The sequence below is a fragment of the Ochotona princeps genome, chromosome 6 (assembly GCF_030435755.1).
Source record: "Ochotona princeps isolate mOchPri1 chromosome 6, mOchPri1.hap1, whole genome shotgun sequence".
NCBI classification, from domain to species: domain Eukaryota; kingdom Metazoa; phylum Chordata; class Mammalia; order Lagomorpha; family Ochotonidae; genus Ochotona; species Ochotona princeps.
This window is the reverse complement of record NC_080837.1, coordinates 42,599,870-42,612,688: the sequence shown is the minus strand read 5'-3', so window position 1 is coordinate 42,612,688 and position 12,819 is coordinate 42,599,870. Positions and strand designations below refer to the sequence as shown.

The following is a 12,819-nucleotide window of genomic DNA, read 5'->3' as shown; positions in this document are numbered from 1 at the left end:
GCATGAACATGATATTCTAAGCTAAAATTAGTAATTGTGTTCTCAAGTTGAGAAATGAGAAAGTCACAGAGACTAGCTGAATAGTACCTTTCTCTTTCTCTGTGACCCAAATCTGTCTGCTTGGCTGATACACAGCTTTTAAACCAATCCTTCTGTGCTACAGGATACAAATGGAGGAAAAATAAAACTCTGCAATGAAGTTATTCCATATCCAAAGAGAATGCCGGCAAGTTGATTTGTTATGTAGCCTGCATTGCAGAGAAGACCTTCCACTTGCCTGTGCTAAACCTTGGGCTCCTGAAACACAGCCTGTGCTTGGATTCCTCTGAATGTGCCCCATCTCAACTGTCTTGGGAAAAACGAATATTTCATTACTTATTTAATTCATCAGTATCTTGAATCCATCATCAATAGTCTAATTAAATTCATTTAAAACCCTCCTGTATTTTCTAACAGTTCGTGAGCAACTGATTTGAAAAATGAACAGTTTAAAATATTGTTTTAAAACGTTTAATTTTATCTGAAAGGCAGAAAGAGAGAGTCTTTTATGTGCTAGTTTACTCCGCAACAACCAGAGCTGTTGTTGTCCTACAAATTAGTTACAGACTAGGCAGAAGTCTCTGGTTCCTGCTCCAGAAAAATGCACAGTGATGGGTTATGTGTAGTGGAACGTGACTGAACTTGTGCATTGACTTTTATGTTTCATACCAGTCATTAAGAAGATAAAAAAGACTCAAAAGATTGAGAAAATAAACTAATTTACCTAACTGTAAATTGAAACACTAACATGTATGTGTGTTTCTGCCTAGTTACAAAAACAACTGGTGCATCTGCTAAAGCGACAAATTTTAGTGTCATTCGTATAGCCACTGATCTTAATTAGGCATTTTATTTCTTATGTATATGAAGTTAAACCCAATCTACTGTTCAAATTAGAAATACATTCATGATTCTGTTTAAATTTTATCATTGTAACTTCCAGGTAGATGTTCTGCTGATTCATCTGATGAACTTTATGTGGTTCCATAATATTACAATGCCCAGAATGTCAAAGTAAACACTGGCCCCACCCCATGCTTATCCGCCCCCCCCCCAAAAAAGAAATTAAAGAAGCTTTTATAAGTCGCAAGCCCTGGCCTGTTTTATTTATAAAGCAATAAATATAAGAAGCACAAACAAACGGCATGTGTGTAAACAAACTGTACAATGATTGATGAGAGATGAGGGTGGGTGGTTCAGAAGACTCCATGAAGCATAATACTGTCATTCTGAACATAGGGTAAACTAGGAGAGAAGGCACCTTAGAAGCATTTGCGGTGGACAATGGATGGGCCTGCCTCATCATACTCTTGCTTGCTTATCCACATCTGCTGGAAGGTAGACAGAGACGCCAGAATGGAGCCTCCAATCCAGACCGAGTATTTACGCTCAGGGGGAGCAATAATCTGCAGAAAGAAAACAAACTTCCAATGAACTCTGAAATTCTAAGCAATACAGCAAGTAACCTGTTGGGAAGAGACTCAGAAAAAAATATTAGAAATTAATTGATTGTAATGTAAGACACTTCACAAAATAATACAATTAATCAAGTGCTACAAATTTTTATCTATTTCATCATTTATATTATTAAATACTCTACAAGGTAGAATTTCTCCACTTCTCTGAGCTAGGAATTGTATGACAACAAGGTGAAAGCAGTAGCGGAGGTTACCACAAATGTTGGGAACTTTTAAAGTGTTTGAAGATTTAATTGGTTTTATTTTTTTAAGTATTTCTTTTTAGTCACTGCTTAAAATTGCTTTTACAGTTTCTTGTCTTAGGAGAAGTATTAGGAAGAAAATCAGAAAAAGTATTTGAAAGTATCAAAATTTAAGTTTATAGGAGGCAGGCAACTGAGTGCGAAGGAAAAGGGGCTAGGAATGAAATTCTGCCTTGTTTTGCCAACCCACTGAAGTCTTTACCTTAATCTTCATGGTGCTAGGAGCCAGGGCAGTGATTTCCTTTTGCATTCGATCAGCAATACCAGGGTACATGGTGGTGCCTCCAGATAAGACATTGTTGGCATACAAGTCTTTGCGGATATCGATGTCACATTTCATGATGCTATTGTAAGTAGTTTCATGAATGCCAGCTGATTCCATACCTAAAAGCGAGTTGTTTTATTATTATTTTTTCAATCACAGTTAACTTAGCACAGGCAGGTGGAGAGAAGAGAACAGAGCTTCTCTTTGTTTCTGAGCTATCACCACTTGTCTCAGAAACATATGTTCGGCTGTAAGAACAGGTGTCTCTCAGTAGTGCTGGCATATTATCCTCAAAACACTATCAAGGAACAAAGCTGTCTTTAACATTTATTTGGAGTGAACATCATATGTGTGGAATCGTATTGGGAAGGGATAAAATATACATTTAAATTAAAACTAATGCAGTTTTCACTTACAGATTCAATCAGACCCAACAAATTTCCTTGTTGAATCATCAGTAAGGAAAGTTATTTGATGACATACTAGTGTCTACCTATTACAAGTGGAATTGATGTTGCATGTGATGACTCACTTAAGAGGGAAGTCCAGCTACTTGGTAATGGAACTTATTGGAATAAATCAACTCTATTGAGTAATTGTTCCTTTCCTGCAGACACGTGATATTCAGTTACTACTGTGGCTCATCCTTTATTTTGAGATGAACTCAGTGTGTCATCCTTTATCAAATCACTAGAGCGGAACACAGACTTTGCTTTAATGAGCCATCAGTACTTGGGGCTGAGCTGTGAGACTCCAAGCTATGATTTATTTTAGCTCCAGGACTCCTTAATCCTTCCTAAGTACAACAGATTTGATTCTAGGAGACCCTAAGATTTTCCATGCTTCTGTCCCAGACCCAGCAACGCACCAATGAATGAGGGCTGGAAGAGTGTCTCAGGGCAGCGGAAGCGCTCGTTGCCAATAGTGATGACTTGGCCATCAGGCAGTTCATAGCTCTTCTCCAGGGAGGAGGAGGAGGCAGCTGTGGCCATCTCATTCTCAAAATCCAGGGCAACGTAACACAGCTTCTCTTTAATGTCACGGACAATTTCACGTTCAGCTGCAGAAATAAAGGGCATCACTGTCAAGCTCTGAGGAGAGAGTCAATTATAGGGAGGAAGATGGATTTTCGGGGAGGGAAAGAAGCAGATACATGCTGTGGCAGATGAAATGCATACACACTCACCAGTGGTGACAAAAGAGTAGCCACGCTCCGTGAGGATCTTCATGAGGTAGTCAGTAAGATCCCGACCAGCCAGATCCAAACGCATGATGGCATGGGGCAAAGCATAGCCCTCATAGATGGGGACGTTGTGAGTTACCCCATCTCCAGAGTCCAGAACAATGCCTGTCAGGGGAAACAGACACAACAAGGAAACTCTCTGAGGACCACTGCTTCAGCCATACCAAAGTCAGCTTCTAGTCTTGATTGAGAGATACTAGCACTGGCATAGATACAAATAAGTTAGAGCCTTTATGCAAGCATTATACAAATAAGCATAAGTGGATAGTAAATGTAAAGTCAACAGCAACTCATCCTTGTAAAAATTATAGCAGAAAAATTTCCCAAGGACGCTTTCAAATCGCCATCCCTCTTATTAGCCATGAGCATGCTAGGTAAGCAGCCAGGCAGGATTTCTTTGCTGTTATCTAACTTACACACACCCTTCTCTTTTCAGATCCTGTAGAGAATCATGGAGATGCTTGCCAAGGGGCATGAGATGGTGACTACTACATTAGTCTTTGCCTTGTGTTGAGCCTCGATATGTAACATCAGATACCTTCAGAGAGGGAATGCTCTAACTCCAGCAGCTGTCAGCTCTTTGAGTAAGTATTCTCAGAAATGTATCTTGGGATATTACCATTCTCTCTCTCTTAGCAGAGACACTTTGCTAGAGGAAGAGAGGGGAGTGATAGGGTTTCTCTCACTTGGGGTATCTGATTCACACACAGTGAAAAGATGATTCACAGTGACTGTTCTCAGCCCAGGCATACCTGTGGTACGGCCAGAAGCATACAGAGATAGCACCGCCTGGATGGCCACATACATGGCAGGGACATTGAAGGTCTCAAACATGATCTGAGTCATCTTCTCCCGGTTGGCCTTGGGGTTCAGCGGGGCCTCAGTGAGCAGAGTGGGGTGCTCCTCAGGGGCCACGCGGAGCTCATTGTAGAAGGTGTGGTGCCAGATCTTCTCCATGTCATCCCAGTTGGTGATGATGCCATGCTCGATGGGGTACTTCAGCGTCAGGATACCTCGCTTGCTCTGGGCTTCGTCACCTACATAGGAATCCTTCTGGCCCATACCCACCATGACTCCCTGTAAGAAGACGGGAAAATCATGTCACCCACCATCACAGGAACACAATGAGTGCCTTATCAATTTCTGTCTAACCTCACAAGTCAAGGGAAAAACTGTTAAATGCCAGAATCATTAAACAATAGGATTTGACCCCAATTAGGAAGAATCTTCTAAAATCAAGCTTATATTTTTAATATCCTCCTCCCCAAAAAGAAGTGTAATTCTATTGTTTAGGCTATAATTGGGCATGGAGAAGCTATTTCAACAAAACAGAACTTCAGCTTATTTACAAAAAAAAAACTGCCTTTAGTAACTTATTAAGCTTATCACCTGCATCAATCAAAATATACCTGCATGAATGCATTTGAATTAATAGCACGTTGTATTCCTCCTAAAATAGATCCTGACATTTATCAAGTGAAGCTGGAAAGGGCTGATATGCTATTATCACCTTAACAATGGAACTCAGCCCTTCCAGAGCTGTCCTGGAGTAGCCATCATTTGGTGCTGGCTCCTATAGCTTTTATGCCAGCAGCCTGGCCTGCCAGGCATGTGACAAACCCACAGAGCATGACGACGTTTCGTTTAATAAGCAAAGTGGAATGTCACGATCACCATGGCACTTACTACCTCTATCATTCTGGGCTTCTAAAAAGGCAGCAGCAGAAGGAGATGGAATACAAGAGGGGGGGAACGCGGGCTGGAGCCTGGTTGGTTGAAAGAAGCACTAAATGTTAAACTTTGTACAGGACTGGAAAAGAGGCAGAAGGAAAAAGGCAGAATGTGTGAGGCACAGAAGACCTAAAGAGCGCATTCATGGAAGGCCCGGGGGTCTCCCAGGAGAGAGCTGGGCCCGCTGAGAGGTGTGCCACTGAAGTGGATAATGGGGGCCCAATCTTTGTGAGAGTACTGCTTGTTTTGGCTTGGTTTTGAAACTCTCCTGTCTTTTCCTTAAAGAGTTTAGGAACCACTTGGGTCAGGTGAGATGCCTCTTAGATGGTTGGACTGAGGAAGTGGCAGACAGTGCAGTAGAAAGGAGCCAGGACTGCCCCAGGTGGGAGCAGAGCCAGAGGCGCGGGAGGTGTACCTGGTGGCGTGGGCGGCCCACGATGGAAGGGAAGACAGCGCGGGGCGCATCATCGCCCGCGAAACCGGCCTTGACCAGCCCAGAGCCATTGTCGCACACCAGGGCAGTGGTCTCCTCGTCGTCGCACATCTTGGCACAGCGTCAGCGGGGTCTGTGAAGTGAGCAGGGAGGGCTCTGCAGTACTGGCCTTTGTAGCAGGAGCGGGGGACCAAGCAAAGGGAGGTTCCGGGGGTCCAGATGGCAATGGGGACCTGCCTGCCATCTCCTGTTCCCTTCGTGGCATAAACAGAAGGCCAAAAAGATGCTTGGAGGAGATGAGGGAAAGGGTACAAGGAGCAAGCAGGGGAGAATCCCCCAGGCTCCCGGACCAGAAACAGTACCTCCGTCACAGGTGCAAGGAGTGACTGCCAGCATCCAGGGCACCCCTCCCTGTAGCAAGTCTTCCTTAGCCCTTCAGTTTTCCTATTTTTCACAAGCAAGGAACCCATTCTCTGGTCCTATCCACATCCCCTAGCGCATCCCCTCCAATGAATGGAAAAGCAAGGGCCCCCTCCCCAAGGACTTCTCCGTGTTCCTTCTCCCCACGGGGAACCGAGACCCGGTGGACGGGGAAAACAAACAAACAAACAAAAACAGAACAGGGCAGTGCCGGAGAGGCAGGAGCGCGTGGCCTTGGTGGAGGGACGAGAGGCGAGCTGGCCCCGGTGCTAGGCAGGGGTCCGGCGGGAAGACGGGCGCAGGGGCGGCGCTGACTTACCGTGCGTGCGCGGCTGGGCTCGACTGGGCTCGGCTGGGCTCGGCTTGGCAGGCGGCAGGCTGTGGGTGCCTGGCGCCCGGGACGCTGCTTTATAGCGCGCTGATGGACGGGGTCAGTTGGAGCAGCCGGGGGCAGGGGTGGGGGGCCCAGACAGCCACCTTGCCTTATTTGGTCGCCTTCGCACCATCTAGGACCGCCGAGGCCATTCAAGGAGCCAAGGGCAGGGGAGTGGATCAGCGGGGGGCTCCCAGACCATGTAAGGAAGGGGAGGGGGCCATCCCAGGGGGATGGCCAAATAGGGAACTAGGGAGAAGTGCGGGAGTGAGGGGGGAAGGGTAGGGGGCAAGGGAAGACTAAGTGACGCCAGCCCACCCCCTCTGCCTGCCTGAGGTGGGGGTGCGCTCTGATGTGCTGAGGATTTGTTCGTGGGCCTACCCACCAGCCTGAGACAATACGCCACATGTGAGCGGGAGGGCTTGGCACCCTGCCCTCTGCTGAGGGGTCCTGGCAGCTGAGCCTGGACAGGAGGGGAGTGACAGCAACTTCTCATGTTCCAGGACCCAGAGCTGCAGGAGCCCAGCCCTGGCAGTCCTCGGAGGCACAGATGTCACCATGCAGTACGTTGGCATGCCTGGGAAAGGGTCGCTTGAGACGAACGGCCCTTTTTGGGTCTCAGCTCTATCAACCTCCAGGTCTGAACGCTGCGATCAGCCAAGACCACCTCGATCCCACCCTACTCATGGGTCAAGGTCCGGCGGGGAGGAAGCATTTGAGAGGGTCTGGTGTGAGGGCCCCCAAGTCTCGCTGAAGAAGAGACCAGGTTTACTTCAATTAAGATGTCAAGCAACCTGTGTCCATGCCACAAGGCATTGGCACAAACTCAGCCTGAAGGCTAAGGCAAGCGTCCCCTGACGCCAAATGAATGAAAGAACAAAGACCCCGAGTCCCTAACCCGCTTGCTGGGGAGCCTAAGAACAACTTGAACCTAGGGACAAAGGCCCATGCTCCAGGTGCAGGCAAGCCTGGAAAACACTCTTGTCCAGGAGACAGCAGCAAATTAAAGCATGCTGATCACCACTCGCTACTCCAGGTGCAGTGACTTCGGAAGGCAGAGGATGAGTCCCACCCACATCATTATACCTGCATCTGCTTCTCAGCAAAATCCTCATTAAAGTGTGGGCAGCACTGCTGTCAACAATGGAGATCTAGAATCTTGAGATGTGGAAGAAGGAAAAAAGGAAGATGGAGTGAAGTGAGGACCGAGAAGAAGCTGGGAGGCAGAAGAAGAGCACTGCTCTCCTGTCTGCCCTGGGCTGCCCTGTAATCTCAATTCTTTCTTGGCACTGGGATTCTGAAGGCCTGTGCTTTTCTCGAGTTCGCACCAGTTAAAAATAGAAGCCTGTCCCCGACATCCCTCTCTACAGTGGTCCGGGATTGATAGGCTGAGAAGTCATGCTGATTAGATACTTGTCCAGCCTGGGGAATGCTGGGCACGTGTCTCCCGAGTTCCCAACCATGTTTGGATTGGTGTGGAGAAGAAACTGCCAGGCCCCAGGGTGAGAGAGCCAGGTGAGAGGCCGCCCTGGGATTGTGCCCTGCCACACAAGCAGTATTTTGTGGTGGAGAAATGCCTGTTGACTGAAAGCAAAAGGTCCATGCAGAGGAAGTAAGGAAAAGGAGAGGTGAGAGCGGTGTCAGCCACACAGCTACAGCTTCTAATCCTGCCACCCAACACTACTTCCATTCATGTGGATTTGAGCACTCACTTTTCTCCCCGAAAATGGACAGAGTAACCCTTTCCTCGTAAGGGTTGTTGAGTTTCACAGTGATAAGAGACAGATAAATGACTTACAGGATACGAAATAAATTTTAACTATTACTATTCAGCAGCGATGATGCCTCTGGAGGCAGCAGTAGGCCTTTCAAAGAATCTGGTCAGTTCATTCACCTGATAGACACTTATGGGGCAAAAACTGTGCCGGTCATGAAGACCGGGTGATAAATAAAACAGTAAGATGTATACTCTATAGCAGTTACAGGAAAGGAAAGATGTGAGGAAAGAACAAAAGTTGTTGCTGGAATAGTCACCAAAAGGACAGGAGGGTCCGAAAGAGAATTCAGAGGACGCCTCCGTGGGAACGTGCCATTCAGTGGTTTTTAACCAAAGAATAAAACTGAATAGGAACATCTGCATGAAAGTTTCTCCTTGGGAGGGGCTGATGGAAGATCCCCATGTTCATTGCCATAGATACCCAAGCTCCTATAGAACCGAACACCATGATCACTGTTGGAATCCTTGGCAAGTACCTCCAGGACACAGGAAGTTACCTCCAGCCCACGCCACCCTGGTAGGGGAAGAAGTGACACCAGCATGGTAAAACAATGTTCACACATAAGGTGTCTTTACAATAATCCCGCTCCCATTCAATTTCATTTTTAATACTCAAAATATATTATTTGTATTAAGAAAGACCATTTTCCCCTTAAAGATGTATGAATTATTCTGTATTTGCTGTTTGTGTTAATGGTTAAGTTCCATGTTTGGAAAACCTTGAACTCTGTGTTACATATTTTAAAATATAAGTCAATGGTAAATATAACATGACTGATTTTCATTGAACGCAAATTTTCGCGCATCTGTTTAAGTTGAAAAATGAAAAACTTGGGGCTGGCTTCTGTCCCATCTACTTATCTGGATGACTTATTCATTGTTTAGATATTCTTTTCTTAAAAAGCTGTGATAATTTAACATAACATCGGATGGTTACCTTAACCACGTAAAAGTGTAAGTTCAGTAATGTTGAGAGTGTATTTGCAGTGGTAAACAACTCAGTTTTATGTTTCGTGATAATTGTAACTAATGTGATTTCCAGACCCAGACATGATTTCATCCTGCATTTTGAAAAAGATGGGTTCATATCCTGTGAGGTAACGAACAAGTGCACCTGTTTGCCCAAAGTCACTCTGATAAGCAAACTTAAGAGGGAGAATTCCAATCCTGACTTCACGTCTGGTCCCTAACCACCATCTAAAATGCCGTCCTGTGTGCTTGCACTATTTCTCAGAATACTACTAGAACAACCTGTAGTGAAATTATGTGGGCTGTATAATAGAAATTCAAATCCATACCCTCCTACTCTCATCCGGGTTTACAGCCTGAAGTCTGAGTTTGAATTTTAAATGAGCCCTTTCCCATCTTTCTCAGGTAAGTTTCCCCAAAAGTCGGCACAGAAACTGAGTGGAGCTGCCTGGCTGTTGTTTCCAAAGCTGCAGGGCCTTGCTGGGTGCTGCCCAAGCTGCCAATGCTGGCTAGTGTCCAGCTTGGCTGACCTTGCACATCCCAGCCGGACCACAAAGCCAAGGAGGGTCCCTAGGGCCTGTGAAGCCCTTCTCAGCAGGGCCAGGCCTGGAGGGAGACGTGCAGGGCAAGCTGAAGGAACAGAAGGTGGGGCAGTTCCCACTGCCCTTGCCTCAGGGGAAGCCTGTTTCGTCCACCATCTGCTGGGATCTGCAAGGCAGCAGCCCAGCCTCCTCCCCGGCACTGGGGGATTAGCAGACACTTATCTCAGCTGTTCTTCCCTTTGGAGGTGTCACCGTATTTACGGAGAAGCCAGAAACAGACCAAGCCACACTTAATTCCTCCCGCCTGCCCCTCCTGCATTCCATGGCCTGGGGGGCGGGGGAGGCCGTTTCTACAGCAGACCAGGCTACGCGGAGGGGGCCAGCCTTCCTGAATATTTCTACTTTTTTCCCCTACACATTTGTTCACCCCCACAGCCCTCCTGGTTGGAGCCCGGTTTCAGTTTTCATTAAAAGAAGAACGTGACATGAATGTGAGGGATGCAGGCCCCCACACATCCTGGTACCCAGAACTCAACACTAAGGCATGGCTAATCCCCGCCGCTAATTTTCCCATTTTTCACATGCAGCCCTCAAGGAGATTAAGCCGGGAGGAGAGTATTTGGATCCTGAATGGGTTCTGTTCTTAGCAGATTCTAGCAGTCATTGCCTTCTAAACTGATAGGACCAACTGCAATGAATCATTTAGTAAGGCTCAAAAAAGGGAAACAAGGCAACGAGGAAGGGGAGAAGAGGGGAGGTTTTGGATCATGGAATCGCAGGCGCTCCTAGCAGTCAAAAGGCTGCATTGTGTTCACTCCGTCCTGATGCCAGTCTGAGAAGTCGCAAAGGATTTCTAGATGCCCCTTTTCTGATTCCTTAAGTAGAGTTTGTCCTTCATGCCTGCGGTCTCTGCTGGGAAGGTATTCTTGGCTGGCTCAGATTTGGCTTGCTCTCCACAAAGGCCTTTGGAGTCTCAATTTTTCAACTGTTACCTGGAGCAAGTCTGTCCCCTGGAGAGCCCACACGTGGTCCGGATCAACCTAACTAAACTTGACCGACTTTCCTGCCAGCAGAAGTGCCACAGGGGAAGCACAGGTGGTGAGAGGGGGGAGCTTGGACCCCAGAGGCCAGTCAAACCCACCTGCATAATGTGGAGCCCAAGGCTTCTCCACTGGAGAGCAGATAGACATCTAATAACAACCAGGGCTGTTAGTAATAATACGCACTCCGGACACTTGAACTCCACACTGAGACTTTTAATGTGTTTGAGTAAATGATCAACAGGTCATTTTCCAGACGAATGAGGGGCACACCATTGGCTACAGAATCCATTTTTATTGCAAGACTCCTTGAAATCAGTAGGTTTTATTGTGGGGCTAGGGCAGAAATAGGTTGCCTCTCATTAGACCTGGTGTTCTTTATGAATGTGAAGGGAGGATTTTATATCTGACCCTAATATCAATAATAGTAGCACTTTGTCTAGCCAGCAAGTTTGCTTCATTTCTGTAGTGTCAGAATCAATTTAGTGACCAATCAATTTTCTCTTTTCCTGGTGGTTAAGAAAAATTTTATAAAACTGCATTTGTAACCCAATTGTTAACATGATTACAAGTCATTTTTCATACACACCTCTAGGTTTAATTTTCCTCTCTTTTTTAAAAATTTACTTGTTTTTCCATCTTTGTAAGCTGCCATAAATCTTTGGTTGGACAAAACAAAAGATGGGTAAAACAACAAAGAATGATCTTAAGGAAAGTTGTTATTGTGGTATAACAAATTAAGCCACTTTTTGCAATGTTGGCATCTCCAAGCGCAGTTGTGGTTCAAGTCTTGACTGCTCCATTTCTGATCCAGCTTCATGGCAACTAACCTGGGAAAGCAGAGGAACATGACCCAACTTCTCCCCACTCTGCCACCCACAAGGGAGACCAGGATAGAGTTGTAGGCTCCACATTTCAGCCCAATCCAGAACTACCTGCTAATGCCATTTGGGAGAAGTGAACTAAAGAATGGAATATCTTGATACTTAATTCCCTGCCCTCATTGTCACTCTGTCTTTAAAATGCATAGTGAATCTTTAAATAAAAGGAGGAAATGAATTGCTTGGAATGAAGAATACTTGAAATTGGAAATGGGGTGATCACTATACAAGCAGTCAAAAATCCCTCTCTATTTGTCCTTCTCTCTGTAAAGCTTTCAAATAAAAATATATAAATCTTACAAACACAGATAGCCAAGAATCTACAATGACTTGCATGTCTAAGCTTCTTTCATCTCACTAAAAGCACACATTGCTTAATGATGAACCCATTGTCTGTAAAGTAGAATTTTTATCTCCACTTATTGTGATAAATATGACAACCCATATAAATTAATATTTTCCTTACTGTAAAAATAGTATGTGCCCCAGCCTGGCATTATGACTGAGGGGCTAAATCCTTGCCTTGGAAGCTTCAGAATCCTATATGGGTGCCAATTCATATCCCGACTGCTCCATTTCCCTTCCAGCTTCCTGCTTGTGGCCTGGGAAAACAGTTGAAGATGGCCCAAAGTCTTACAACCCTCATTTGTATAGGTGACCTAGAAGCACTTTCTGGTTCCTGGCTTCAAATCGGCTTAGCTCTGGCCGTTGTGGCCACTTGGGGAGTAAACAGTGGAAGGAAGATCTTTCTCTGTCTCTGCTTCTCTCTGTAAATCTGACTTTTCAATAAAAGTACATAAATTTTAAAAAACAGAATGTCCTTAATGTTGTAAACTAGGAAGATACAGCAGAAAAAACTTGACTGGGAGAATTTGTAAAGCTGTGTCTTGTAACCTCTCTAAATAAAATGGCAAGTGGCATAAAATTTGTCAGCCCAGGGCTTCTTTCTTTATTACTGGGTTGAAGAAAGACAAACAGCCTCCTATTCTGGTAATACACAGGAATGTCCATTTGTTCTTTGAAGAAAGACATGCAATGCCAAGAATTTGCATTAAAGCATTTCTTGGTTCTACTATAATAATCTAACTTATTCCTAGTTAACAGCTGGAACTAAAGAATGTCAAACTTGGCCAGCAAGCTTTGCCCTTGGGATTCAACCATTCATATTCTACTTATATCTTTTACATAGTGGGTTCTAGTTTCTAACCCAGCTGTTAAGTTGTTTCAAACTGCAACCTTAAGACAGGACTCTCCCACCACCATGATACTAAGCCATAGAAATGTGTTGCCGAATGTATTGTCTTCATGTCAAGAATGTAAAGCAGTTGTTTCGGGGAAAAATTTTATAGCTATTTTCCGATCATTGCTTTAAAAAAATCCTCTTGG

General features: G+C 45.3%; 1 protein-coding gene across 2 annotated transcripts; it reads right to left on the bottom strand.

Moving 5' to 3' along the window:
• Positions 1–1,114: 1,114 nt before the first annotated feature.
• On the bottom strand, positions 1,115–6,329 carry ACTC1 (actin alpha cardiac muscle 1). 2 transcript variants are annotated; one of them, XM_058666102.1, is made up of 7 exons: positions 6,176–6,329; positions 5,414–5,565; positions 4,020–4,344; positions 3,211–3,372; positions 2,893–3,084; positions 1,962–2,143; positions 1,115–1,445 (listed from the first exon to the last, which is right to left on the bottom strand). In XM_058666102.1, exons 2-7 carry the CDS (start codon positions 5,540–5,542, stop codon positions 1,302–1,304), a joined length of 1,134 nt encoding a protein of 377 aa, XP_058522085.1. In that variant the 5' UTR covers positions 5,543–5,565; positions 6,176–6,329; the 3' UTR covers positions 1,115–1,301. The 2 variants fall into 2 exon arrangements, with proteins under 2 accessions (XP_058522085.1, XP_004578253.1); XM_004578196.3 differs by lacking the exon at positions 6,176–6,329 and having other exon boundaries at positions 5,414–5,567.
• Positions 6,330–12,819: the final 6,490 nt, after the last annotated feature.